The following is a 27,621-nucleotide window of genomic DNA, read 5'->3' on the forward strand; positions in this document are numbered from 1 at the left end:
CATCTAAAGCCCAAAAGTATGGGCTTTAAAATTCTCTACTTCAGTGTTCTTTTCCCCAAAGTCTGTAGGAACCTGTAATCTTTCCAAAAGTCTTTATATCTAAAAAAATTTCATGTGTTTCTGAAGTTAGCCAGCAATGCCACCATTTTGCAGAAGGGCTGGTAAAGAGGAGACCACAGCTGATAAGATGTAGAATCAAAGGACATGTTTTGCAGCTCTAGCCCTAAGCCAACAGAAGGGGACTTCATGTTTTAAATGTGGCACTGGTACACTTAAGGAGCAAACAATGCCAGTGTATCTCCAAAGAAAGGCACATCTGAACTCAGCCTGTAAGCATGTGTCTTTCTATTGTTGTTTCTGGATGTCTAACAAACCTTACAGAACAGAAGTCAAAGAAAAGATGAAGAATTATTTTATAACCAGCAATTTGCTGTAAATAGAGTGCTGTAGGAATATTACCACTTCTTTTTTTTCTGCCTTGATTTGATACCCAGTTGGGTAACTGGGTAACATACAACCTGCTAATTAAATACTGGAGCCCGATTTACCCTTATCCCTGTAGATTTTAGCACTTTTGGCTAATTTGCTTGGCCTTTGGAACAACAGTCCTTCAAGTTTTCCTACTTAGATTTTAGTGTTACCTAAAATCTGTACCCTGCTATGTTAGAAATGTTACTGTTTTCATTAGACACTCCAGGCCAGGAGTTACAGAGAAGTTCAGTAACTTGATCAAGGTCATGCAGACTCAGGTGGCAGAATTAAGAATTGTACATATCTTTCCTTAACTGTAATTCCACCCTTCTTTTCCTAGTGAGTGTTTTTTAGCCAGATGTAGAAACCTATAGGTAACTCCACTGAGACAGTAAAACATGTATCAGTGGCTTTCAGGGAAGAAATTAAAAAGCTGTCTTGGACCATAATCAGTAAAAGTCCCCAGCTGGTTACAGTTCCCTGGGCTTGGGAGACTGCACTGTAGAATTAAAACTGCTTCCCCTGCCCCTTGGCACAGGTTGGGTTTTGCTGGGTTACCCCATTTGTGTCGCTGAGGCCTCTCTAACTCTTCAGGGAATCATGTTCAAGAAATAAATAAAAGAAATTTGTCTTCCAAGAGTAGTGATTCCAAATCAGTCCTGACAGATGTGAGAATACTTTGTGTGCCAGAAAAATTAAAAATGCACAGGAATATGTTCTTGTTGGTTATTGCTGAGGGATGGAGAAGCTGTCATATATGATTTTAACTTAAATGGCACGTACCATTTTTTAAGAAAAAGCTCAAAATGAGCATACATAGACATACAGATTCAAATTAGTGAAGTTATATAGGGTTTTCCATAGGGTATTTGTACTTTTAGTGAAGTGCATTTACTTGGAGTGGACATTGTTTAAGTGCTCTTAGTTTTCTTTTTCTCTTCTGCTTTCCAGAACAGACCTTAGCATCCAGTAAGGTGCAAATTAATTTCCTCCAAAATAAAGATAGCTGAACAACCAGCTATTTGCTGAAGCAGTAAAAGACATATTATCCTATGAAAATCAAATTTCTGCCTATGTTTTTTTCTTACATAGACTTCAAAATTCACTAAGCCCTATAAAAAAGGTAATGTTTGTGAATGTTTTCCTGAAAAAATACTGAACTGTGTTCTGCTTCATATTGCATTAAATTATTCTCTTGGCATTCGAAATACTGCTTTTTGCAAAGGAGCTTATTTGTAGCATCTGAATTTTTTAAAATAAAGAATCCATGTTTCATAGTCAGTGACATCTTGGACCTTTTCAGCCTGGGGATATCTGGGTAACAAAAGCTTGATATGGTTGGTTCTTTCGATCACCAAATGCCAGAATTCTCCATTATTCTGGTTGATTTTTTTTTTAACAGTGTGGCTCCATGTAAGGAAGGTGCTCTTCTGTAGGCAGTACTTACCGTCTTCTCTACAGAGATGAATTTAATGATTTGTGGAATAGAATGCTGAAAGAGCTTATTTGAGTGGAATGGGCTGAATTGTCCTGTCCCATTGAGCAAATGATTTTTGCACACATTGCCCGGTGGTGTAACAAATTTCAGGCTTTGAAAATAGAGCCCTTAGGGCAGTTAACTTAACTGTGGTAACAGCAGAATTTAGGGCAGTTACCTAAAAGCTCAGTCTTTCAGTATTTCACAGAGGTTATTGTTTTGCAGTCATTATCCCGGAGTTCATTATTTCATTGTAGCAGAGGTTCACATCAGAAGATGTGGAAGATGATGCTTCAAGGAGTTACTGTCTTGGCAAGTCGTAAACAGATGTTTTGGTTCAAAGCTGATGAGCGTGCTGCATGAAGATACCAGTCAAATTCCATGTTAACAGAATATTCAAGGGACAAAGGACCTTTTCTAGCAGTTTTTGATCAGCTCCCTCTAAAGGGAAGTGCTGCTACGAGTATTGCTGCGAACAGTGTGTCAGTGGCGCTGTCCTGGAAATGATCATCAGCAACTTGTAGCGTGTTGTGTCAGAAGTGTTACAGCCAGTGTAGAAGGTGTTTGGTAGGAAAAAATGCGTCTGAGAGCAGTTTAAACAAGTGATAACATGAGCTAAGGCAGATTAAGCTACTACAATAAATGAGGAAGAGATGCTCAATGAAATTGTATCCTGAGGACAACATGTGTCAGATGCAAATCTATTACTGCCTCTAAAGGGAAGCAGTGTGGGTTTTTTTAATCTTAGTTTAATAAACAGTTGGTGTAACTAACTGGTTTGGCGATTCAGGGCTGATTATTGGGGAGATAAAAAAAAGGAACTTGAATTTTTAAGTATCATAGTTAGAACTTACCTGTGTAGACCACAGAAGGTGTGTATGTGGGATATATCATCACTGCTGTTCTCAGGGAGTGCAGCAATGCCTACCTGCAAGTAGTTGAAATAGTGGACAATTGTCAAAATATGGGCTTCTCTAAGCCATACCTGTGAATGAGACTGATGCAGAACATTTGAACTCGCTTTTCCACATAGCCCAGGTTGTTCCAAGCATACCAAACATACCTTGGAAAGAATTCTTTCCTTTGCAGGAACTGGAAACATGCTAGGTATAGCTCTCATGAAAGTCAATGGCTTTTCTAGGTGTGATGCTATGAAGTGATTAAATTCTGAATGTATCCATTGAAGTCTTTCCTTTTTTTCTTGATGCACATTCCATAACTGAATAGGTTTAGTATCACAATGCAGTATCACTGTGTTTGTTAAAAGAATCAATGTGTAAAAGTCCCATTTTAAAGAAGGGAAGGCTGTAGCTGTGCATACACAATAATTTGAAAGTCCAGGACTACATCATATGTGCAGTTTGTTCTGACAGCAGAAGTTAGTGTTCACTAGGTGATTAGTTGGCCTTCTACCTTGAATATGCTACTTACTCTTTTTAATGTTATAATTACTATTAAATGCTTTCTTAATGAGTATTTCTGATGCCCTGCTAGCATAGCAAGCAGCTATAGTCCACTTCAGATATAAATGAGTTTTCTGTGGTTTTTCTCCTTGATGTCAGCTCATGTATTGTAATGATAAAGAGGAAGAGAAAAGCCACGACTGCTTAAGTTTTTTACTGCTTCAGTACTGAACAGTGCTTTAAACATTTTACAGAAAGGACAAGAAAACTTATTCCTTTATTTCTACTTTTTTTTTTTTTTTTCCTACCCCAATAGCTGTGTTGGGAGGGGACTTCCGGGGCCTTCATTTTAATGTCTTCTTTAACAGGAAGAATTTATCTCTCTGAATTTTGTGGAACTATTGTAACTTCACTCCTTGTATAAAATTTCAGATTTTTGCCATTGTTATAACCTCTGCTAATGAAAATGTCCATTAAAGTGTCAGAAATATTTTAAATGCATTTTCATGCTGTGCTTGAAATCCTGCTCATCATTTTCTTAACTAAGCCATTAGCACTGATATATACTGTTACTTTGCAAATCTTCAACTTCAGCAATTTGTACATGTCAAATTTAACCACTGCACAATACCTATGAATAATAAAACCATCTGAGTGTAGAGCTGTCTACACACACAGCTCTCAGTATCTCTTCTGATGCTTGATAACAATCATGCTGCTAGATATGTTTTTCACTGTATAATGCAGAACACAGGTCACCTATTCTAATCATGGCTTCTCAGAACACAAATCCATTAACCTGTAGTGATAACCCTGCTGCAGAGACTCAACACAAACAATGCTGCACTATGAATGATAGAGTTCATGACTGAACTGCATTTGAAAGGGCATTCTGAATAAACTTAAGAAAGTAGCATAGAAAAAAGTTAATGCAATTTAAGATGAGTTGCCCGCGGTCAAGGCACGACTGCTTCCTGAAGTTTCTTCTCAGAGAAAGACTAATTCCAGCTAGGATATTGCGCTCATGTGTGCACAGCCTAACTCAGTATAGAATATTTTTACTTTTTTCTGAAGATGTTTAGCAAATACTTTTACACGTTGGTTCAGTGTCACTCAGTCTTGAAGAATTGAAGAGCCACTTCATCACCAAGACCCAGGGAATAATTCTGCCATGACAGATGATGGTGTTGGTAAAGCTGACATTATCATAACACATCGTCATTGCTTTTGATGAAACATTCCCTAGCACACATCAGCTAGCTGAGGTGAAAATCTCCTTCACTTCTTATATCTGTTGTTTGCCTGGGTTTTTTTCCCTTCCAACTCTTAACATATCAGGGTTCTCCCTAAATATATGTATGGCTTCTTGGAAGCAGATTAATTGATTGCTTTTTTCCCTTTATCAGGTCTTCAGAGACCCAAGGATAGTTCCTCGGACACACCTTTTTATGCTTTGATGTAACATTGTACCTCTTGCTGTACATGGGATCATCTTTGGAGCTGTGTTGAGATCTCACTTTTGTTTTTGTCAACGAGTTCTTTGAAAACTGCCTCAGGCCTCTCTTTTTCACTGTTTAGTGTTTTGATTTTTCTAGCTTCCCAGCTTTGCAAAGTGATTGTTTTGATTTTGTGAGCATTAGGCTTCATTCAGGAACTGATTACAGTAAAATATTGAAGAGTCATTGCCATCTGTAAACAGAGACTCCATTTAGAGCAGTTTGTTTCATTATTAACTTGATATTAATCTTTTGGAAGAAGTCACCTCAGACAAAGAGAGTTGGCAGATAAAGGACTGGTGGATGACTTTGAGAACCATTGGATCTACAAGCTCACATTTCCAAATTGTTTTATGTTGAGAATCAACCCTGTGCAGCAGTCCCAGACTTTCCCACATGTGAAAACCCCTTGTGATGATCTCTCTAATTAGAGAAACATTCTTTAATTCTTGAGAATAATCTATCATTCAAAGTGGCTGAGGCCAGTTAAGGAAACATGACAGACTTTAAGCTTGGAATCAGTGCAGAGTCTCTGAAATCTTAAGCATCTCAGACAAGCAAATAAGACAGAATCTGTTCCATTTTTTTCCTTCCAAGGAGAAGCTCAGTGTATATTGATAAAGGTATTTTCACCCACAGATGATAATGCAGATAATACCAACACATCAGGTGAAACCTAATGCCACCAGAGGCTTTCTTGTGGATTGTCTGGTCTCTTGTAAAAACCTGGTGAAAAAGTTGCCAGGGAGTATTGTGCAATTTCTTTAATGCTGATGTAAGAACATGTAATGATGATAAAAAAGAAGCTCAGATCAGCATTCCAGCTTACAGACAAACATTCCTTATGTTGTGCTGGGAAGCACACCACCTTATCAGCAATTACTTAGTTACTACCTGTAATGCATTTTGTGGTCAAAAATTAAATGTATCTACCATAAATACACCTATGTGAAGTCTTTTTTTTTTTTTAAATTGCACATCTGTTCATAATTTTTCTTGTCCACACTTTTGGGAATGCTTTCAGATTTTCAGCATAGTTTCTGGTACTTGTAAAACCCTTTAAAATTATAGCAGAGAATAAGATGTTCTGTGTTTTTCACTTGAAGTCAGATATACTTTGAATGTTTTTTCAAAAAAAAGTTTGAGTGCTCTAAATCCAACTTAGCATGACTGAAGTACTTGACCATGAAAAGACTCTATTTGATTTGTGTAAAAGTCATCTCTGTTCATTTGTTTGTGATCGCAGTGAAATCCATCTTACCTCTGTATTGTGTGTACCCATTTTCTGTTTGATTCTGCAGTCTTTACTTCCATTCAGCAGTGTTTTCCTGGAAGAGTAAGTCCCTGGTGTGCTTAGCAGGTGCGTGGAACCACTCATGTAAGACCTGATCAACATGAAAAAGGGTTGAAGAACTTACTGCCTAAAAGAAATCTATGTGGGTGTATTTTAATTGCTACATTACCATGACAGTCTACAATATTTCTAATTCTAAAGACTTCTTTGAAAAAGGAAAGATAAGCGGTTTGTGTGCAATAGAGAAAGAGTCAATACATCAGATACTTGTCAGATAAACATTGTAGAGCTACCCTGACAAAGGTATTGCAATTGCATGAATGCCTGAGACAGTTTTAATGTCAAAATCTTAATACTTTTTGGTGCTTTTACCCTTTCTGATTTCCCTAAGTGATTGTAAAGTTACACAGTCTTTCTAGGAAGTCTCTTAGAATCCTGTTAGGAGCTTTTTATTACAGTAGCAAATTCATATTGAATTGGTATTCATTTTCACCATTACAGAATAATCAAATCAGTGCTGTCATTATTATACTGTTGAAAAAGAAAATAATGGGGATGTTATGTAACATTGCTAATGTGGTGAAGTGCTCCTATTACATTGGGTTAGGAATGCTGTGGCTGCTGGTTCCAGCCTCAAGCAGCGACTGGGGGAGGAAACGGAGGGCGCTTGTGGCAGGAGGTTACGTTATGTCCTCATTTGAATGTGTAATTGTCTTCTGGTGGCCAAAAACTGATTGCTTTGCCCACCTGTGCTCTCTGCCAGGCTGTGCTGTGGGTTCTGGGCTGTGTGGACACCACTGTTCCTACCGTCACACATCTGGTGCTGCGATCTCCTGTTCTAATTGTGACGAGCATCTGGCGGTTCTCTCTCCAGAACTCCTGTGTTCTTTTGTGATCATCTGAGGTTTTTTCCAAAAAGGGAATGAAGCTTTTAGAGTACGTTGTTAGAAAGTACCAGCAGCCCCCTAAAGGTTCAAATTTGACAGGGATGTTGGGAGGCAGGTCAAGTGACTGCCTAATGAAGATGAATGGAGAAAATTGCTGGTACAAGAATCACGTGGTGGGCGCTTAGCCCAGGTTGCTGAAAGTGTGATGGAATCTCACGGCTTCATTTATCAGTGTCATATTTGGGCTAAAAGTGAGCAGTATTGTTCTCATTTCTTCCAGATGGATAGGTCAACTTTAATATTTATTGCTCTTGTAGAACATTTGTTTGATGTATTTCCATTAGCTAGGCAATAATAGAAAAGCAGTGGAGAGAAACATAAAACAGCTCCCTTCCTCTTCAGCTGAAATATGGCATACTCTAATGTGTAAATATTTCTAAGACTGTCACTGATTTTTAAAATTTTTTATTTATTTGGTGACATGATCATATGTATCAAGGAGTTTTATACAAAATAATAGAAAAACATATCGAACAAAAATAAAATATTTGACTTTTGATGTGTGATTTTTAATCTTTTAATTTTTCATGAGCTTATAATGCCTTTCAGGAGTGGCTTTTGCTTAAGAATGTCAACTTTGTGTATGTAGAGAGAGAGAAGACACAGTAACAATGTATTTGAAGGACTGTTATAACTCTGGAAGTATTCTAGCAAAATCTACTTAAATTAAATATTGGATTTCTGAAATGGAATATAAAAATGCTTATTTCTCTCACCTTCTTTTACCTAATTTCTGTTCTCAGTAATGATTTTCTCTATGATGGGCAAAGACCACTTAATCTGGGTTAGTGTAAAATTTAAAATAAGGAAGGAACTTAACCATTGCAAAAGGGTGGCTTGTAGCTAGTAGTGGTACCCCCTGATTACTGTCTATTAAGTGATTTTTCCCCCATTAATAGGAATCAGGTTCAAGGCGTTTGACGTATATTATTTTATACTGTGGAAGGAAACTTAGTTGTTTGTGAAGCAGGTGTTGTGTTAAGTGCAGTGCAAACATCCTAGCCATATGTTTCTATAATTTAAATTAATTTGGTACAGTCATACTGTTAATCTTTAGTGACTTGTTGATTGGCATTTTGCAGACATATTTCTGGAAGGCACCCAATACCATTTTCTGTAGCCTTTCTGGCAGTAGCAGAGAGTAACATTTCCACAAATTGGAATCTTGTACAGCTCTGGGAAGGGAGCCAAGATTTAAATTAGACAATAACCTCTGCTCTGTATATAGCTTCTATTCTTCAGCTGTAGGGAAAGTGATTTGTTTAATACAGTCAGCTCTGTAGCATATAATAGACTGATATATGAGTCACTCCTTGGCAATGTGTGTTTCTTAAATTTATATAGATTGAACAACTAGTTGGTAATGTACTTAGTTACAGTTGTGCAAACAATAACTATTAGCAGAGCTGAACAGACCTAGAAAAATTGTGTTTGGTTGGTGTTTGCTGAGGGTTCTGCAGAACTGTTGGATTTTAGAGCAGTCCTTCTCTTCATGTGCAGAGGATACAATTTCATAATCATGAGAATTCTTTGAGCTTTGGAAAATCAATAATTAAGCTAATAATAAATCTTTTATGTCACAGTTTAATGCTTTTTATGTCTTGTATATGGACATGTGTACACAATATTCCTTAAAAATTAAACTTAGCATCAGTCTGTGTTGTAGCTACATAATTAGGTTGCAGCTCTTTTTGGTTTGCCCTTGTATATTTTTTTCTTTCTCCATGTTAAATCTGTTGCTGTCAATTGATACCTGTGAATGCAAAGGATTCTTTTCTTTCCAAACAGCAAGAATCTTTTCTTGAAAGGAGAGCTCTTTACACTATTCGGTTCATGTTTATTTAAAAGCTTAAAATCTTTAGAGCAAATCTCACTTTTTGTCCAACAGAAAATTGATTTTGCTAACAAAAATGATGTGGGTCTGAAAGAGAATATTCAGAAATATGCAAATAAGTAGAGATAGAAATCTGTTTGAGCAGCTGAACAAAGCAATCAAATTTTCCTCATTGAAAGTTTATTTAGCTCCACTGTGAACATTTTCGAACAAAATTATAAACTACTGCTAGTGAAATACTTCTTTTTATAGGGAAAGGGGACATTCTTTTTAAGCAGAACTATTTTTAATACTCTACATTTTTCTGCCAGGTCTTATATTTACAAAATAAAGCACATTGTAAATATTGAACAATACACAGATATATTTCTTAACAGTTTATAGTACGCTGCATGTTCTGGGTGGGTTCCAAGCAGTAGTTAGTATAAATGGTGTGCCAATCAAAATTATTTTTGCAACTATAACCTGTTATAATGCAGTCTCTTATCTGAAGCATCAACTTGATATAAGCCAGATCTCTTTTCATAAGCTTTAACTCTTACATGTATAATTTCCCTTGTCCTGAACTAATCCTGCTTCTGTCCTGTAAGCTTCTTGGTGGTGCCCAACAGCAAAGCATCATTTATCAAGAGGGTTGCTAAAGCTTAATAATCAGTGCTTCCATTAGGTCATGTGCATTTTCTTTCATTAGTCAGAGGTGAATTGTGTACAGAATCTGTGACGTACTTCAGTGAGTAAAGAAGTTTTGTATATGTCCAGCATGTGTTTTTCAGGCTTCGTTTCTAATGATTCAGCTTCTGTGTAAGAGCTGACTCTTTTGAAAAAGTCCCCTCTAGGCAGCGAGATGAATATTGAAAGTTTGACCACTTCTGTTGGTAAATAAAGTGTGGTTTCACAGTGTGCCAGGTTTGTCTCTGTTGCTTGCTTAAGGAGTTCCTTCATCTACTGTTATCCCTGAGGCCAGGTGAAAAAGAAACTTCAATTGCATTTACCTCCCCAAATTCTGTTTCATTTTTTGCAGTGGGACCTCAAAAAGAGTTGTATCAGTATAAGCAAAAGGATACTGAGTTATAGAGCAATTAATTAATAAGCAAGTGAGAAGAGGTTTGAAGCATGATGCACACTGAGGTCTTCTCTGGAACTTGAGGTCACTTTGTGTCATATCTGCAGGTGGCAGTGCTGACATCATGACTTTGAGCCAATGGAATTGCCTGTAGTTTGGTCCCACTGTTGCTAATATAACCATTTTATGGGTTACATGGCATATAACCTTTTTGTGGAAGCAGCAGATGTTGTAAATCTCATTTTGTTGTTGATCATTCTAATTGTTGATGACTGTTTAGATGAACCAGTAACTTACGGTGTGAGGGAAGTGTGTGAAGTTGCCATTTTAAGATTCTGATAATAAAGAAATCCATTAATGAGGTTGAAGTGCTGTGATATTCACAAACTGAACACCATTCCATATCTTTGAAGCAAACAGAGGTTACTGAAGCATGGGTTGTGCTTCTGAGGGGATGAAGAGACTGGAAAGGGGCCTGACGTTCCCCAAACTTAGGTTTATGAAGGAAAACATAGAAGGAGTGAATACTGTAGGAAGAGAACTTACAATTTAGAATGATGAAGCAACCAACCCTTTGAGTTTCCTGTGGTTTTGTTCTTGCTGTGAACAGACAAAGCAATTTTGATGCTCTTGCATCATTTCACTTGCTCACTGGAAGTGGACGTAGGATTTGTAGTTGTGAACTTTTGCCCAAATTTGATACCACAAAAACGTAATATGAGTGTGTCATAAAACTTGGCTAACATCATTATGTGATCTGAAATATAATATAGTCATGGAACAGCTTTAGCTCTGGGTATTTAGGAAACAAAACCCTTACCTTAATATATATAATTTTGTACTGACTCCAGATCTTACTTCTACTGCCCAAAGATTTCTGATCTCTGGGAAATTTTCCATTTTGAAAGTGTGATGGAATGTTAAGGTTCAAGATACAAAAAATGAGAGAACTCCCTGTAGTTTGCAGCTGGTTGTAGCAGGCATCTGCCTGCCAGAAACACATGGTTGTGGTACGAAGTATTATTTGCTTCCATCAGAGTGGTTTCTGACATGCAAAGAAATGTTTCTGTAGAGCTCAGGTCATTATTATGCTATCAGCTGATAAGGAAAACTCCCGTTTGACCTTCAGTTATGAACCTGGCTAGTAATTAACAGGTATTCTTAGGAATGTCATGCATAGTTTCTCAACATTCAGACAAAGAAAGTTCATGAAGAGATTGCAGCTTTTATACATCTACTGATTATGATTACAATTCATACCTCCACTTTGAATTCAAACTAAAGCCACATCTGATTATTTTAAATTCAACTAAGTATTCAGCTTCTTGCACATCTCTGGTATCAATAGCATGAGACTGAGTTATCTCAGTCCACTAAAGTAGGAGAATATATTCAGAGTGTGAGTTGTGAGCTGTGGAACAGCTTGGCAGCAGAAATGCCACTAGGATCTGCTGTCTCTCATACTTCAAGAAAAGAAACTCAAGAATTTGCATGTATCAGAGCTCGTGCTTGCTTACATCAAGACATGAAGAGTAGCACTTGACTGTTCAACTGAGCTTCTATTACCATTTTTAGTCATATTAAAAAAAATTGTTTTTTTCTTTGCCATCTGAAAATTATGGGAAGAAATTACTCATGTGCTTTTTAATATACACTTAATTCTACCGCTAATTAGTCATTAGTATTTTGAAACATCAATGCTGACAGTCACCTGAAGACTTTTGAGAGGTCTGGCTTTATGATGGTGCCAGGCATTTCCAGCCCTGGATGTGTGAGATAACTCAATATGGGATCTCCGTATTTTAACATTAGGATTTTTCTAATACCAAGGTTTGAGGGAAACTTTATTAATTTCATTCATCGTAAATGGAATTTGCCGTGTACCCTTTGTGTGTCCTCAACTCTCGGCAGAACCTCAGGGGCTGCAATCAATATCAGAAGTAATTTCTGTGCCTATTTACAAGAAGAAATACAGTGACCCAATTAAGTGAAGAAAATGCTAGACTGTAGTAACAGATGAAAATGCAATTAAAGTAGGTTACTCACCTACAAAATAAAGTTTCTGCTGCCCAAAACGTTGCCTTTAGGTTGAAATAAAACAGTGGGAAGCTAAAGATAGATAAATTAAACCTGATTAGTCTCTGTGGCATAAATTAGGAATACAAGCTATCATGAGGGATTATTCTGCTCTTAAATTTAATTCTCCTGTACCGTTATTGCAAAGCATGGCATCCAATTCCATCTTGCATGTTTAAATAAAGTCAGTTGTTGCTGATGACTCTCCAGAGGCCTCCCTGCTGTGGGATTTGTAATCCAGCCCCAACTAAAAATAGTGGAGAAATCCTCCAGGTTTCAGGTTGATGTAAGATAGAGGAGGAAGTGATGTGTTAAGTGCCTGTTCATAATGCATCTGTGATCTATATTACATTGCTTTGGTCAAGGGTAACCATCACTGCCTAGTGCTGGGGTTGGGCTGTTTCTGGGTGGCTTTTCTCATTTTCTTGTTTGAGTATGTGTGTAATAAGGGAGATTGTTATATCCCACAGACTGTTTTTGCAGTAGATGGCTTGCTTTGCACTGCGTTGCATAAAATGAAGTAGAGCTAATGGAGACTTTAAAAAAATCCTATTTATCTACTGGATTATGATTAGTTCTTCTGAAGTGCAAAGTATTTAATTTCGTAAAAAGTCGCAAGAACCCATGGTATCAACATGACTGTGAGTTTAGATATTTAAGATTTTATGCATGTACTGATTTTAGCCTGGAAGTATCCTGACTGATCCTCCATTATGATTATTATAAAATGTCTACATCTGCTTCACCCTTTCTCTATCAATTTTATATTTAAAACTTGATATAATTTGCTAGTGTAGTAGAGCTGAATCACAGTCCAGAATGGAAGTTACAATTTTCGCTGAAGTGAGTGAAATTTGATATAAGATTGTAAGAAAAGCTACTTACAGCCCAATTGCAGTATAATCACATCACTTTAAATTCGTGTGCGAAAATGTTACAGTAATCTAGAGTACAGTGATATAAAACTATTTCTTGGGATTCTAAGTATAAAATGCTGTCATTATGTTAAGAAATGCTTAGATCCAATGCTTAGACAGTTTATATAAAATAAATGAGGGGGGTAGACATGATTAACAGCTTGATTGTAAGAATTTATTGCCTTGAAGAGGAAAGTGAAGTACAAGTGTTCGTATGGCAAAACCACTTCTGTGTTTACGCGTTCCAACCCCCTCTCTCCACCCAAACAACCATATAAAAATATCCCTTTTCAGCAGTTAAACTGTTGGGGGTAAAGGGATACTCAGAGGTGTAGAAAGGGAGTTGAAGAAGGGCTTTTGATGCTGACCCTGCTGTGTTGGGGCAGGAGTGGATGTGGTGCCCAGAATCAGGCCCACAGATTTGGTTTGGGTCTTTCTTGCAAATTATTTTGCAGTACCACATGTGCATGTTGAGGCCATTCTGAGAGGCTGTTGATCTTCTGTTTTGTAAATGTGGAGAATTTCCATCTTCTCACAGTCCCTAGGAAAGGGAGCAATTGTGCTTTACCCTTGCTTCCATTCTTTAGAGCTGTTGTGGAAAAAGAGCATAAATTAACCACCATCTGTCTTCAGATGTCATCAGAAATGAAATCTTACGTATAATTTCAGCTGTTTAGTGAAATGTAACTCATAAAATACATACATCAAATGGGTGAGGTTAAACTGCATGTCTGAGAAGACCTTTCTCATATGGAATCCAAATTGCTGCAAAGTTGTAAAAAAATACAAGAGACCTAGCCATATCAGTAAGTTCTTTTTGCGTTTCCTTCCATGGCAATTATGTTTGATCTGGTTTATTGTAGCAACAAGTATGTGCTCATGAGAGTGATTGTGAAAATAACTTCATAGTTCATTGCAAACTCCTCTAGGTTAGAAAGCAAAGAAAGAAAACATGTTCTTTAAATATTCATATATTTTCAAACAAATACTTAAACTACAGTGGCCTCTTCTTGGCTTTGTTACTGAATATCTTAACACTTGGTCTCTTCCCATATTTTAAGCTTCAGGCAACAACAGGGTGTGATGATAGGGAATGTACTTCAGAACTCTGTGAAGTAACATCTGTAGATCTTGTAGAGTCTTTTTCATATAAAACTCAGTGCGTTGGTCTAAGTTTGATATTTGTATTGATCTTGCACAGAGGAAAAGTAGTCTTAGTATATGTAGGAGGATGCAGAGATTATGCACAGAATCTGTGTTTGAGTGTCCACTTTACTGCCTTTGAAGGCACAGCTCCACAGACTGTGGACAGACATTTCTTGTCTACAAAGAGTCAGAATGGTAAATTGAAACTCCTTGAACATCTGACAGCAAAATTGTTGTTATGTTTGTCTTGGAGAGGGCTTTCAAGATTCAGACTAATTTTATAACACCTTAATCTTGTGTAAATATTAGGACCAGGACTGCCCTTTGGACCACCTTTTAATATTTATGCATTTAAATATGGAATAAGTAGCATTAAAAATCTGGCATATGTAGAATTGCCTTGACTGTCAGTCAACAGAATAATAATACTGTGCATATTCATAAAAAGTTACTTCTTGCATATAAAAACATTTATAGAATGTGTCCTTCTTAAGAGATCTGAAAATGTCTAACATGAGACCATTAAATATTCCTTTCATTACTGTTCCTAAGATTCGCTCAATATCATACTTTGCAAAATATCATTCAGTTACAGCTTTTGGCTGTGGAATTCACTGAAGGAGTTCATATTAAAGAGTTTGGCTGGAATCACAGAGATTAAGTCAGTGCTTTTTATTGTTATTGTCAAAGTTTTTATTTGCTGTCTGAAAGCTTTTAAAGTAACTTCAAATGTTTTCATTCTAATTGCTTTCCTAAAACTTTTAAATCTGTACTATCTGCAAACAGAGCGTCTGATGCATATTTGAGGCTATATGAATAAAATATTGCTATTTTTCTTTAGGATCTTGCTCAACTATTTTATCCCACTGAGAATTTTTTTGGCTCTAAGCAAAGAGCTACAGAATGTGTGTGTACATTATGTATATATATATACATGCATAGCCACACTTCTATAAGGATATATGTAACAATTAGTGTGGCAGATGTTTGAGACTCAGAAATGGGAATCTAAATGGTCCCCTGAATTAAAGGCTTTAAGATTTTAAATATCAAAAGACTGTCACATGTATGATTGTACAGATACTTACATACAGATTCAGTAATTAATGAACCACTAATGAGATTATTCATTTGCCTAAAATTCAGCATTGAGGATGTGACTGCAAAGCAGGGTGCTCTATATGTTAGTGTTTTGTGCTCTTGTCTGTTGGCTCGTTGCTCATCAGCAATGTGGTCGTAAGCAAATTCAGCTTTCTGGCATGAAATTCCCTATAGGAACTTCTTTTGTTTTCAGTAGGGCCTGCGTTTCCTCCATGTTATTGCAGGATCCTGATGTGGTGTGACAGAGGATCCTGATGGGGAAGAAGCAGAAGTAACTGTCGCACAGTAAGTTCTGGTGGCCGAAGTTGCCAAGGCGGACACTTTTCGGGTAGGTTTTTACAGGTCCATGAAGGTCTGTCCTAGAAAATGTACAGAATTTAGCAGGAAATGAACCCACTTCCAGAAAGTGTGAGCTACTGAAAATAAGAAAACGCTGTAATCTGTCTCGGAGAGCTGATTGCTATTGTACTATTTTATAATAATCACTAATCATAATTTTTTTTCTAAGAATATGAACGGAAAGGGACAAGTATAAACTTGGCACAAGTTCAGTACTTCATGAAATTCTTCCAAAACGTTATCTTTTGCTGACAAAAGCATTGTCTCTGTGCATGTGTCCGTACCCTTGTGCACACACGTAGCAGTTCGCTCTCAGATGTAACTGGGATGCATTGTCAGCCTCCTGACATGTGGTCAGAGCTGACCCAAATGGACAGACAGCCCTTTGCCTGCATCTGGTCTGACTCTCCATTTCCTTTATGCTCAGTGACTCAATCCGTAACCTCCTATAGCTGCCTGTTGTCTGTGGTCAATAATACTTCTTGTGTTGGGCAACACTTACTATTTCTTCTAAAACATTAGCATTCTACCGGAGGAGTTCTGAAATATCTGCGGGTCATGATGCAGTGTCAAAATCGAGGCTACCATTTTGCATTCATTCCGAGATGAAATTCTTCATTTACATTTAAATAAATGCTTCATTCACTTACAACAACATAAATCCCTATCAACTTTAATGATTTTGTATCTGTGTACCAGCTACTAAAATCTGCATCGTTGTTTCTAGTAGCAAAATGAAAATAAAATACCTGTGTATTTTTTAAAAATAATATAGATACTGCCTGCTGCTTCTGAAGTATTGAAACTGCCATGAAGGACTTGCTCTTCCAGAAAAGGATGCTCTGCTCCGGCTATGAACACATCATGCTTACAGGGAAGGGCTCTACACAGATTAGCTGGATATCCATCTAGAACAGGAATGATTGCAGATTTCTTGACTGTTTTTTTTTATGTTCATTGAGAAAATAAATTGTGTTTCCTGATGAGAAAAACCCTAGTATTTAATTTAATGCATCTAGTGAGGACACTGCTGCTCATAGATGGTGATAGCTAATACTGCTTAAAAAAAACCCAAAAAACTCCCCTGTCCCAGCCCTCCTCCCACTCCATCTACTTCTGTTGCCAGAATAATTTTAGTGTATATTGTTTTGTTTGGAATAATCAGGCTGAAGTAGCATTAGTCCAGCTTCTCATCTTTTAATTACAGACAGTTTATTGTCTATGCTGTCCCACTTTCTGCATGGTTCCCCACCAGCCAGCTAGACTTAGCAATCTCCATTAATTTAATTTGGCATTTCATTCAATCAGACAGGCTGTGAACATGATGAATTTTTTTTTTAAATAACACAATGCTCATTCTTAATTGATGTCCTTATCAGACATTGTATTTGCCAGAGCTGTAATTATTGGTCAGGCAGCAAAATCAAATCTGCCCAAATGCAGTGAAGATGTTCTCCGGTGAAATTATTGAGATATAGTATTTAGACCTGCAAAGTAATTTAGTTTTGGTCTGTAATTACATCTTTTGGGATTGTTATCTTTCTTTTTACTCATAAGGGTAGTGTAACCTCAGAGGAATTAATTTGCCAAATATGAAGATAAAACTGAGATCCTTGCCATAATATATGTTTGTGCAAGTAGATATTAGTCTATATAAAAACCATGAGGGTGCTCACACCATAAAATAATGATTTTATAAGTGGCCATGCTTTAAAAAATATGGCTTCTAATTTTACTGTGGAAATATGGGAATTGTGATCTGTTGAGGGTGCCATTTTCCATAAGCAGTAAATGGGCATCAGAAATCTTAGAATTTGGATGTGTAACTGTCTAAAATACACAAGTGGATATGTAGTGCTGTGACAGACTAGAGCTTGTTCTGCAAGCAGTAAGAATTTTGACTGGAAATACTATCCAGAGAAACTTTAAATACGTTTAATTATTAGTTAATATTTTGACTAAATATTAATTAATAATTAAAAAAGAACTGTCAGTGTCATGATAATTAAACCAGAAGTCTGTTTTTCAATAAGGGTTGGGGTAAGGTTTCCCTTAATTAAAAAAACAGGGGAGGAAGTGGCTGCTGTGATAACCATATACTATATAATGTAATAATTCTCAGATACCATATACTCTTTGACTGTAGAATTGCAGTAATTCCTTTTAAGCAAAATTGAAGTTGATGTATTAGTTATAAGCAGATGATAAAATGTGTTTCATTCCTGTTTTGGATATATTTTTTCTGAGTTTCTCATTTTTGTCATTTATTCACATTCCATGGTTTTGCTGGTATTCTGTTCTGGAACAATAACCCTTCCAATGGGTTCTTCTTCCTTGAGATTGCTCTATGAAACAGCAATATTATAAAATGAATTATTTAGAATATCTAACGAATTTGCCTGCTGAATTAAATTTTCTTTTTGAGCATAAAAATACTAGTATTTTAAACATTCATTTTTGCTCTATTGAGATGCTCAGATAAAAGTCCTGGCTTCATGATGTCTGGTTTTAAGTTACTTATGTATTTCTATATTTGGCCTCTTGAGGAAATAAATAGTCATGCTTGGATTCTAATGTTTTTCAGATTAGAGCTGTACCACAATTGAGTTGATTTAAAAACAGAAATGCAGAAAGTTGGTAAAAAATACCGATGACTGAATGTTGTAAGTAAAATAATTAGTCCAATAAGATCAGTAGCAAAACTCCCATTAACTTTTATACATTCAAAATGTTAATCTTTTTCCATAAGACCTTCAAAATTAGTTATTTGCTTTACTTTTGAAAATTTCTCTTTTTTTGCTATTGTGGTTTTCTTTTGGCATAAATTTCTCTTTTGATTGTTTTGTTTCTTGCTGTGAAGAGTCGAACACAGTTGCCAGAGAAGAGCCACTGGAGTGTCCACAATTTAACATTTGGGATTTTCTGAAGATCTTTTTAGTAGGAATTCAGGCTCAGTGGACATTTAACCACTGATTCTTATGCCAAACTGCCAAGGTTTTCTGTGACGTTCATCATATCAGACTTCTGCCTTAAAACAACTGCTCATTAGTCTCAGCTTTCATAACCAACCAATTTTTAAGCTCTTGTGAGTACAAAGGGGAGCTTGAAAACCCAAGCAGTGTTGTGCTGTGCAGATTCCAGGTTGTTTGTCACTTGATTTAGAAACAGATATCCTAACATCTGGCCCCAGAGGTTTGGCCTGTGAAAACATGCAGTTTTGTAGCAGTGATACAGTTTTTATATCCCCAGTGCTGGGTAGGAGTTGATTTGGTCTTCGTTAGAGCATATGCTGAGGAAGGAATAGAGGGCATGAATTTTTGCTGAGCATTGCAAAGAGACACCCTTCCTAGAAAAGCTGATTAAGGCTGGGTGTTGGGCTTCAGGTTTGGTGGTCAAAGCTGAGAGAAGAGCTTCAACCAGCTATTTTAGAAAGAATCAAATTTCTGGAAATGCTTTATACAAGGTGTTACAAAGCAGCATCCAGTCTCTCTCATTACAGTCCTCATGTCTGTTCATACAGATTCCAGCAGGGCCCGGATTCAAGTGCCCTTGCAACATGCAAGAGTAGAGTCCTGAACTGCCAAAGTTTTAATGCAGTGATTTGCATGAAGAATGGAAGCTGTGATTCACAGCAAGTTCAGGAGAGGTTTTGTTTGTTTTTGTTTCGTGAAATGGGCATATGCGTGTGGTTTCCTTTGGTTTGTGATGGCAGCCGGTTGGGGGACTGAATGTGTTCATCAGCACTGAAGGTGGAGTTTGAACTCCTGAAATCAAAGGAAACGAATCATAGTTTGTAATGCAATGGTGTGAATTGCCAAAGCAAGCTGAAAACATCTTATTCTTTCACAGTTACAGAGCAAGGGTGCTCTGAGATCTTTAGATGAAAAAGTTTATTCAAAACCTAATTACTCTGGCTAAGTAACAAACCATCCCAACACCAGCACAAAAAAAAAAAAATAGAAAAAGATACCTGGACCAAGTGTTGCATCTTACTTTTCTTCTATCCCAGGGAAACCCAAGAGGTGGGAGCCTTCACAAATCTACCTGGGCAGGCCAAATTGCTTTGATTTGAATCCCTGCTGACAATTATAGCAATGCTCTGAGATGTTTATAAGGGGTCTGAGCAGGGGATCCTTTTGAAAGTAAATGGAAAAAAATGTTGACTGCAACAAGAGTCATTGCACAAAAAATTATTTTACTAAAATAGACAAGAACCCCTTGTTCTATTTAGAATGATTTATAACTGTTCCCAGCTGATCACAAAGTGTTTCTAAATTAAAAGCCATTAATTATAGCCTTATATAGATACAAAGATATGCAAGAAGTGCTTTGTAATTCCAGCTCTGCACTTCAGGTGAGAGCTTTTTAAATTACTTGGACCATTGGAGCCACCTGCTTGACTAAATGCTGAGGGCCCTGTGTTTCAGTACTCATCAGTGCATTGCAGTGTTAACATTGTTACTGATTTTTCTCATTTCTCCAGGGCAAATACTAATTAATGGATACAATTCACAGCTGATTAGCTGTAGTTTCTTCAGTAATTACATTCGCAGACTAACTGTTCAGAAGAGGATTTCTAACCCAGTTCTTATTTCACTCTAAGCTTAATTTGTTTTTTTGAATTGTTTAGGTCCTTAAGATAATAACCATTTTATTTTCTTTTGTTATTATAGGTACCATTAGATAATAAGGAAGTTTAATCTTAGAAATACTCACTGATAATTGTTGTGTGCCTTGAATGGATTTCCAATTCAGAGACAAAAAATAAATGTAAAGAATATTAGTTGTGATCCATACTAACAAAAGCTTAAATATTCCAGTTTCTGACATCAGTGCCTGGGTCATACACAATAGAGTCTTAAATATTATAGCCCAAGAGCAGAACGACTTGAAGGGTGTACCTGTAACTTTTAGCTTTGACATTCCTTGTTACATAATTTTCTTCCAGTCTTAATAAAACAGAAAATTAAGTTGTCACTCTCCCCTTTGTTTTACTTTAATAAAACAAAAAGGAATAAAACCACGTGGCAATCAGAACAGCAGTAGCTGTGTTGTGAGCAACACATGTAGATCAAAACAATGTAGAATTTTACTTTTCAAGGTAAAAATCAGCTGTGTTTCTTTTGTGAGGCACTGGAGCCCCAGGAGCCCCTATATTAAAATAGGATGGGGGTTTTTCCCACTTATTTATGTTCTAGTTGTACTTGCCAATCGCACCTTTGCACTTAGGTGTCCTCTGAAAAGTTGATTTTTTTGTTTTTGGTTTTTTGTTCCTATAGAAAGAACAGCTCGATTTGAGCCATTTGAGGTTTTTTATGTAAATCCTTCTTGGTTTGCCACTAACTGACATGAAAAATTCTCTCCTGTCGATCGCACTGTTGAGCTGAAGTACTGTGTCTTTGTGCAACAAATCCACACACACACACATCTCTATGTGCCAAAACAGTCATTTGAATGTGCAATTTTACTTGAATTTTTTAATCTCTGAACATGGGTGACATCTGGGCTTTTAAAAATGGATGACATTACTTGAGTATCTGCATAGCTGGGGATAACAGAGTTTTAATAGCTATGAGGCAGCCTACATATTGTGTTAAGGCCTCTGTTGCTGAACATGTGTTATAGGTTGAAAGATTCAGTATGATAAGTACACAAATGAAATTTGTTACTTCAGAATGAGGGATCCCATCTTGTATTCCTTCCCTATGCCCATGATTGTCTTCTAATTTTGTTGATGTCAGGTGTTGTCAATCTGACAATTTAGCAGGTACACAGGGATACAATTCTTTGTGTGTATCATTCTTTTTGTAAGGAACTGGAGAGTCAGGATCTGAAACATTTCCCTACTAAAAACCATCAGAACCAAGTGCAGCTGTAGCAAATTGAGCTGAAGCAAAGTGGTTTTTCTTTCAGGAGAGGTTCGGCTGCTCTGAAAGCAGAGTTTGTTGCTTGGAAAGAACAATCTGTGCAAGTGCATGGTTACCCATCCTCACGCACTGGTTGCAGAGCTTATTCTGCTGTTAGGAGTGTTTGCTGTTGTGGGATTGAGGAGGGGGCAGGTCCACCAAGATCTGGCAAGATAAAACAAAGCCTTCCTGAAAAAAACTTGCTTTATAAAACTCAAAAATGGGAGTTAAGTGAGGAATGCTTAGTGTGGTTTTAGCAGCAGTGATGTGGCAGGGACAGCACAGGGCGCTTTTCCCTCAGCTCTCTTACCTTACAGTGTGCTCTGTGCCTGGTAATAACAATGTGCACACATGAAAGTCTCTTTTACTGGTAGCTGCAATGCAGGTCTGGTGTCTGTTCCTTGAAGCAAAGATTCTGGATATCTGCCTGCTCCGGGAACACGTGCAGAACTGGTTACCAGCCTACATGCCTTTGGAAGTGCTGTTGAAGGGCATAAGGTGCAGTATTATGCTGATAATCTCTCTCTTTTCTGTGCTTAGTCTGAAAAAGTCTTTTCTTCTGTGCTTAGAAGAAAAAGTACTTGAACAAATGTTCATGCTTGAGAATATGGAAGAAATGACTCCATGGCATCCAATAAAATCCCTTCCGATCACTGGCACGTGAGCAGATTTGCACCTCAGTAACAGCACGTGGGCACTGGACCACTCCACCCTGGGCAGATCTCGGGGTCTCAGTGTCAGACAGTTTCTCTGATTTCCAAAATCTTCAGGTGCTAATGTTCACTGGGGGCATGGGAGCTCAACTGGAATGAAGGATAAACAAAGGGAGATTGTTTGGCTTTTTAATTTCGTGGAAAGAATGGGATTTTAGGAACAGCATCGTGGATTCTCATTCTTCCCCTTATTGGCCTTCAGCTCTTTAAAACCAGGTCTACTTGGAATAGTAGTATGCCAACCACTTCTGACTGCAGCAATCCTCCAGATCAGGATCTTCAACAGCAATATTGTAATGTGTGTCATAAAAGGTGTAGCAGAGTAGAAGTGACTTTCCTGGAGAATAGTCTTTTTCTAACAGAGTCATAATTTCCAAAGTCACCTATAGGTCTGTGGGGTGGCTTTGCTGCATGGACAAAAAAAGTTGAAGAGATACGTGAATATTTTCCATGTACAGACTGGGGAATGCAGAGTATGTAATAATAATAGTAAAAAGAATAAAGCTGAATCCAATCTAGTTCTGACTTCAAAGAACATCTGCAAAATTACATCCTATCTGTTTGCTGTTTTGTTTTGTTGTTTTTTTTCCCCCAACTCTTTATATGCCAGTGATGGGGTAAAGAAAAGTTTATCGTGGCATACATTAAATCCAAATATTTATTTTTCTTTCAGTTTGGAAACAATAACAACTACATGAACATGGCTGAGGCAAATAATGCATTTCTTGCTGCAAATGAGGTAGATGTTTTTATTTTTTATCTATGCTCATATTCTGCTGTTTGCTGTGATAATTTAACAGACTTTGAATGGATGAAGAGTGAAGTGCCGAATTTCTGCGTGTTTTATGGAGCACAAAATAAAGACTTTAATGAGAAAGAAAATAACCTGACAGCTCTCCATTACTAGTCAATTTAGCTGTCCATAAGGCTGTTACTTACATAGCATGTCAATAGAAACAAATCTGCTTTATGTATGGAAAAAAATTATGAACAGAAGGAAACAAATAAAAAGCACAGTAGGTGTACACTTGGAAAGCAAGCTTAGTAATAGTCATTACTAGCTAATGTTCTAATTTTTGTTATAGATACAAATGTTTTAATTTAGGTTCTTAATACTCATAGAAGTTAGAAAACCAGAGCCAGCTTTGTTGCCCAAAGTGTATGAGCTACACGAAGGAAACTTCTGACCAGGATCCAGAACAAACCTGGAGGCTGGGCTGGTGGAGGCTGGCTGGGTTGTGGCAGGGTTGTATTTGATCACTGCCTTCGAGAAAGGAAGCGGGAGAAAGGTATGGCAGGTACAGGCTCCGTGTATTTGTTATGGTGGGGCCACCTTACAGCCAGTTAATAGACCATCAACACGCTAATACTGATCCCAGCTCCAGGCCAAAACAGCTTTTGCTCATGGCCAAAACTCAACAGCTCTTACTCCAAAGGGAAGGATGGAAAGTGCAAGATGCACTGTGTACCACGTGCATAGCAATACGGAGAACAAGAACTATTGATGTGGGGTGCACGCCATAAACGATCCTCCCAACACAAGGAAAGGTCACAAAAATGGGCAGCCCTGATTTTACGTGTTGTAAGTGGGGATTCAGTCACAGGTATTCCTGTGCACCTCTAAAACAGTGATCTCAGAGAAAATAAGCAGAAAGGTGTAACAAAAAATACGAAGGTTAGAATTAAGAGTAGGATTTTATGAATCATTTATACAATGGTCACCATCTCTTTTTACCCAGCAAGACTGCTTAGATAAGGGAATATTGTTTGGCACTAGCTCCAGTGTTATTTGTGATAATGAACACAAACCCCATCTGTAATGACAACATGATGTTTCTTTCTGTAGAATTTCTTTCCTACATTTGAATCAAACATTGATGAAAGCTCTGCTGCCAGCAGCTGTTCAGAGACAATTTAATTCCAGCTGTGATAATTCACCGTGTCAGACATTGGCTGTTATATGTTGATACAACAGTTCTCCAGATTTGCATTTTTATCAAAAGGAACAAATGTTTTGAACATTTCAGTACAGATGGCATTTAACCATGCACACAGTTTTGTTGGGTTTTTTTGGGTTTTTTTTAAATATGTAAGATATAAATATTTGAAAAGTTAATAACTTCAAAAAATGTGATTGGTGAGATAAATCTCACAAATGTTATACCATCTTTTGGTCATAACAGCACCTTTCTGCAATCCCAAATTGCACACTATTCAGGCTCCTTTTACAGACTGAATAGCCCAGTGATTTGGATTTAAGACTATTTTGCTAAGAGGCTTGCTTTCTTCTTAGATTACAGCTATTTCATCCTCACTCTTAGGTCCATTATATGTTTTAAAAAAAAGATATATACATATTTGGACAAGTTATATCGTTAAAATTAAATTCACATTTAAAAATGTTAAGGTTTTCATCAATTTACTCTCCCATTTGTAGTAAGCTATAAGTATTAAGATGAATGCTACTTTTCTAAGTAAAATATTGTAATATTATCTAGCTCTGTTCTATATTTATACAGCTGTCCTAGAGTTATTCTGTTAGATGGGAAAAAAAGATCCAGTCCTTATAATTACTAATATCTCATAGATATGTCGAGTAAAGAGAGGTTCAAATGTACTATAATAATACTGATTTCACTGAACCCTTTTGCTTGAACAAGGAATAAAAATATGATTAAGTGTTACTGTTCCCATTAAAGCGCCAACCTAACTTTGCAATTACCACATTACAATGTATTTAATTATAGTGGTTTTACATTACATGAATGTAGCTTTCTCGGTATTATTTTGGGCCTGAGCACTGCTGAGTTAGAAGCCCATTTTATTCCTGTAAATAATGCCTTAAGAGTGTAATCCTAGAGCATATTCAGGCTTAGAAGCCACACATTTGCTCTGTGTTTTCTGTCTCTATGTCATGATTACGACGACTCATTTTAAAGCACCTTAAATATTTATTGAAATAATATTTCAAGTGTTAATTACAGTGGTAATGAAAACAGCCAAATGCCACATATCAAGAATGAGTGTTTATCCGTATTGTTAATGTGATATGTTAGATTTCATTAAGCAGTAATGGGGTAGCAAATGAGTCACAAATTACAGTTGCATCTGTTACTAGACCACATTAGTGCCAAAATAACTGCAAATGCAGCCATAGGGTTATGTTCATTAGCCAGCCACTTCTCCTGGCCAATCCACCCTTTGTGTTTGTGAGCTACAGGGTCCATGGGAAGAAAAATTCACACCTTTTGTAATATAGCAGCGGGGAAGTCAAACGTCTCCCTAATCCAGGCCCAGCCTTCACATCCAGAATTAAGTTACAGCCTTGCAGTTGGAGCGAGATGGGCAGAGTCTCAGCAGACTCTGACGGTGCTGCAGACTGCAGCAATCTGGGACCTCATCATTTCTGGTGTGAGACCAATAATGACAGCTGACAGGTTCTATATGCAAGCAAAGGTTTTTCTTGTGTTTCAGTTTCCATCTTCTCTCAAGCGGTTATTAATTTATATCATCATTAACAGTTTGAAGGATGACAATTTGCAGCAGTTAATGAGATCTTTCACTGAACTTATCATTTTTAAATTAACTGGCATTAAGTCACTCTTTCAAACAATGTAATTAATACATAAAACAATTCTTCCCCCCCAACTTGAATCCTGAACTAATGCAAACAAACAAATCCCAGAGCAGCCTTGCATGTCCAGAACAAGACAAGAGTGCCTATTTTAGGATTGCCAACTGCCCAATTTGATCAAGACAGTCCTGATTTCGGTACATTTAAAATGGCCTAATTTCAAGCACTTGAATTTCTATTATTAAGTAGCAGTGGACCTGAAATAATATATGAAAGTTCATTTAACTCTCAAAAAATTTGAATAAGCATAGCTCATTTGTTTCCCAAATAAAAGTCAGCAATGCTGAAGCCAGATACAGACTCTACTTGAATAAAGATTATCTTTGACAGACACATGCACACGTACAAACATGCACAAACCCTGAAGATAACTGGCAGTAAATGTTTTGCTCGAGGCATCTTAACAGGTGTTTAGTTCATAACAAACCTACTGTTCAAACAAAGCTGGCTTGCTTCAGAAAGCACTGGAAGCTGCTGTAATCACCCTCACGCTTTTATACGTTTCTCCTCCAAATTACAACCCGTGTTTAAAAGGGTTCATTGTATTTTGGGAATGGAAAAGAAATGAAGGCCAGGATGATAATATTTCATGGTTCTTACTGGGTAAAAGGAGACAAAAGATGTGAAATGGTCAGTGCTGAATTCTTGTTCTGTGTGTGCTACAAAATTGTCAGTGTTTTATGAAGCATGAGAGTAATGTAAGCTGTTTGTGCTATTTTCCTAACGTATCAATAAAGTGGCAGTTTGTTATACAGCCAAATCCAGTGTAGCTGATATTCGGACTAACAACAGACAGATGTTGCTAATTAAATACACATTAAAAAACTGTTAATACTGATACTGCATTAAAACCATATGATAATGAGACTTAAATCTTTAATTGGAATGATCCACAAACCCCTTCAGCATATGAAACTTAATAAGTTTTGTTGCTTATAGAGTTTACATTTGAGAACAAACCAAGATTTGGACTGTGGGTGTGGAGGTGATTGCTGAGCACAGCGTGCCCTAACACGGTTTGCCTTGTCCTGTCCTTTTCTAGCAGACGTTCCACACGCCGAGCCTTGGGGACGAGGAGTTTGAAATCCCACCCATTACCCCCCCGCCCGAGTCCGACCCTGCACTGGGGATGGCAGATATACTGCTGCCCTTTCAGGGCCTTGGTGACCAGCTGCCTGCACAAGGAAATGAGTTTACACCTCAGTTCCCCCCCCAGAGCTTGGATCTTCCCTCTATTACAATATCCCGAAATCTCGTGGAGCAAGACGGTGTCATCCACAGCAATGGATTGCATATGGTAGGTGCAGTTCTTTGTGTGTTCCCCTTGCCTAATATTGTCTGTCACATGTAGATTTGTGCCATCTCTCAGTTGTCATTGGCCTCTCAGAAGATGTGTATGATTTCTGGGGAGCCTGACCAAGCCTTTGCCAGCGTTCTGTATCATGTGCAGGCGTGTTGTATATGAACGATGACGCGTGTTGTCAGTGTTACACGGCAAACGATGATACACTATTACTCAGTTCCCTAAGGCAGTTGGCAAATGGTTAAGGGTTTAATATTGGTGGATTCAGCAAGATAAACGTGGTTGTTAATGTACAGTGCAGTGCCGTACTCTGAGTGAACAGATCTCCTGTGAAGAAGCAGTCAGGCTTTATAAACACAGAGTTTTCATTTTGGGAATGGATTTGAAAGTCTGTATCCATTGGCATCGTGTGCATCCTAAGTGCTCCTAAAATTCAAAAATGTACCATAGAGTTGACACTGGCATCAAGAATTGAAAGGCCATTGTGTTGACCAGGGTGAA

At 37.4% G+C, this 27,621-nt stretch overlaps 1 protein-coding gene across 2 annotated transcripts in view; it reads left to right on the forward strand.

Moving 5' to 3' along the window:
- TOX3 (TOX high mobility group box family member 3) overlaps positions 1–27,621 on the forward strand; it is a 72,300-nt gene that overhangs the window by 24,423 nt on the left and 20,256 nt on the right. The window contains exons 2-3 of one of the 2 annotated variants that reach the window (XM_050311538.1): positions 22,857–22,922; positions 26,860–27,114. In XM_050311538.1, coding sequence (XP_050167495.1) covers positions 22,857–22,922; positions 26,860–27,114 — 321 coding nt within the window. The remainder of the gene's footprint in view (positions 1–22,856; positions 22,923–26,859; positions 27,115–27,621) is intronic. The other variant, XM_050311539.1, reaches the window with a different exon arrangement.

This window comes from Myiozetetes cayanensis, unplaced genomic scaffold (assembly GCF_022539395.1).
Source record: "Myiozetetes cayanensis isolate MyiCay16 unplaced genomic scaffold, myiCay2020 scf16, whole genome shotgun sequence".
In the NCBI taxonomy this organism is placed as follows: domain Eukaryota; kingdom Metazoa; phylum Chordata; class Aves; order Passeriformes; family Tyrannidae; genus Myiozetetes; species Myiozetetes cayanensis.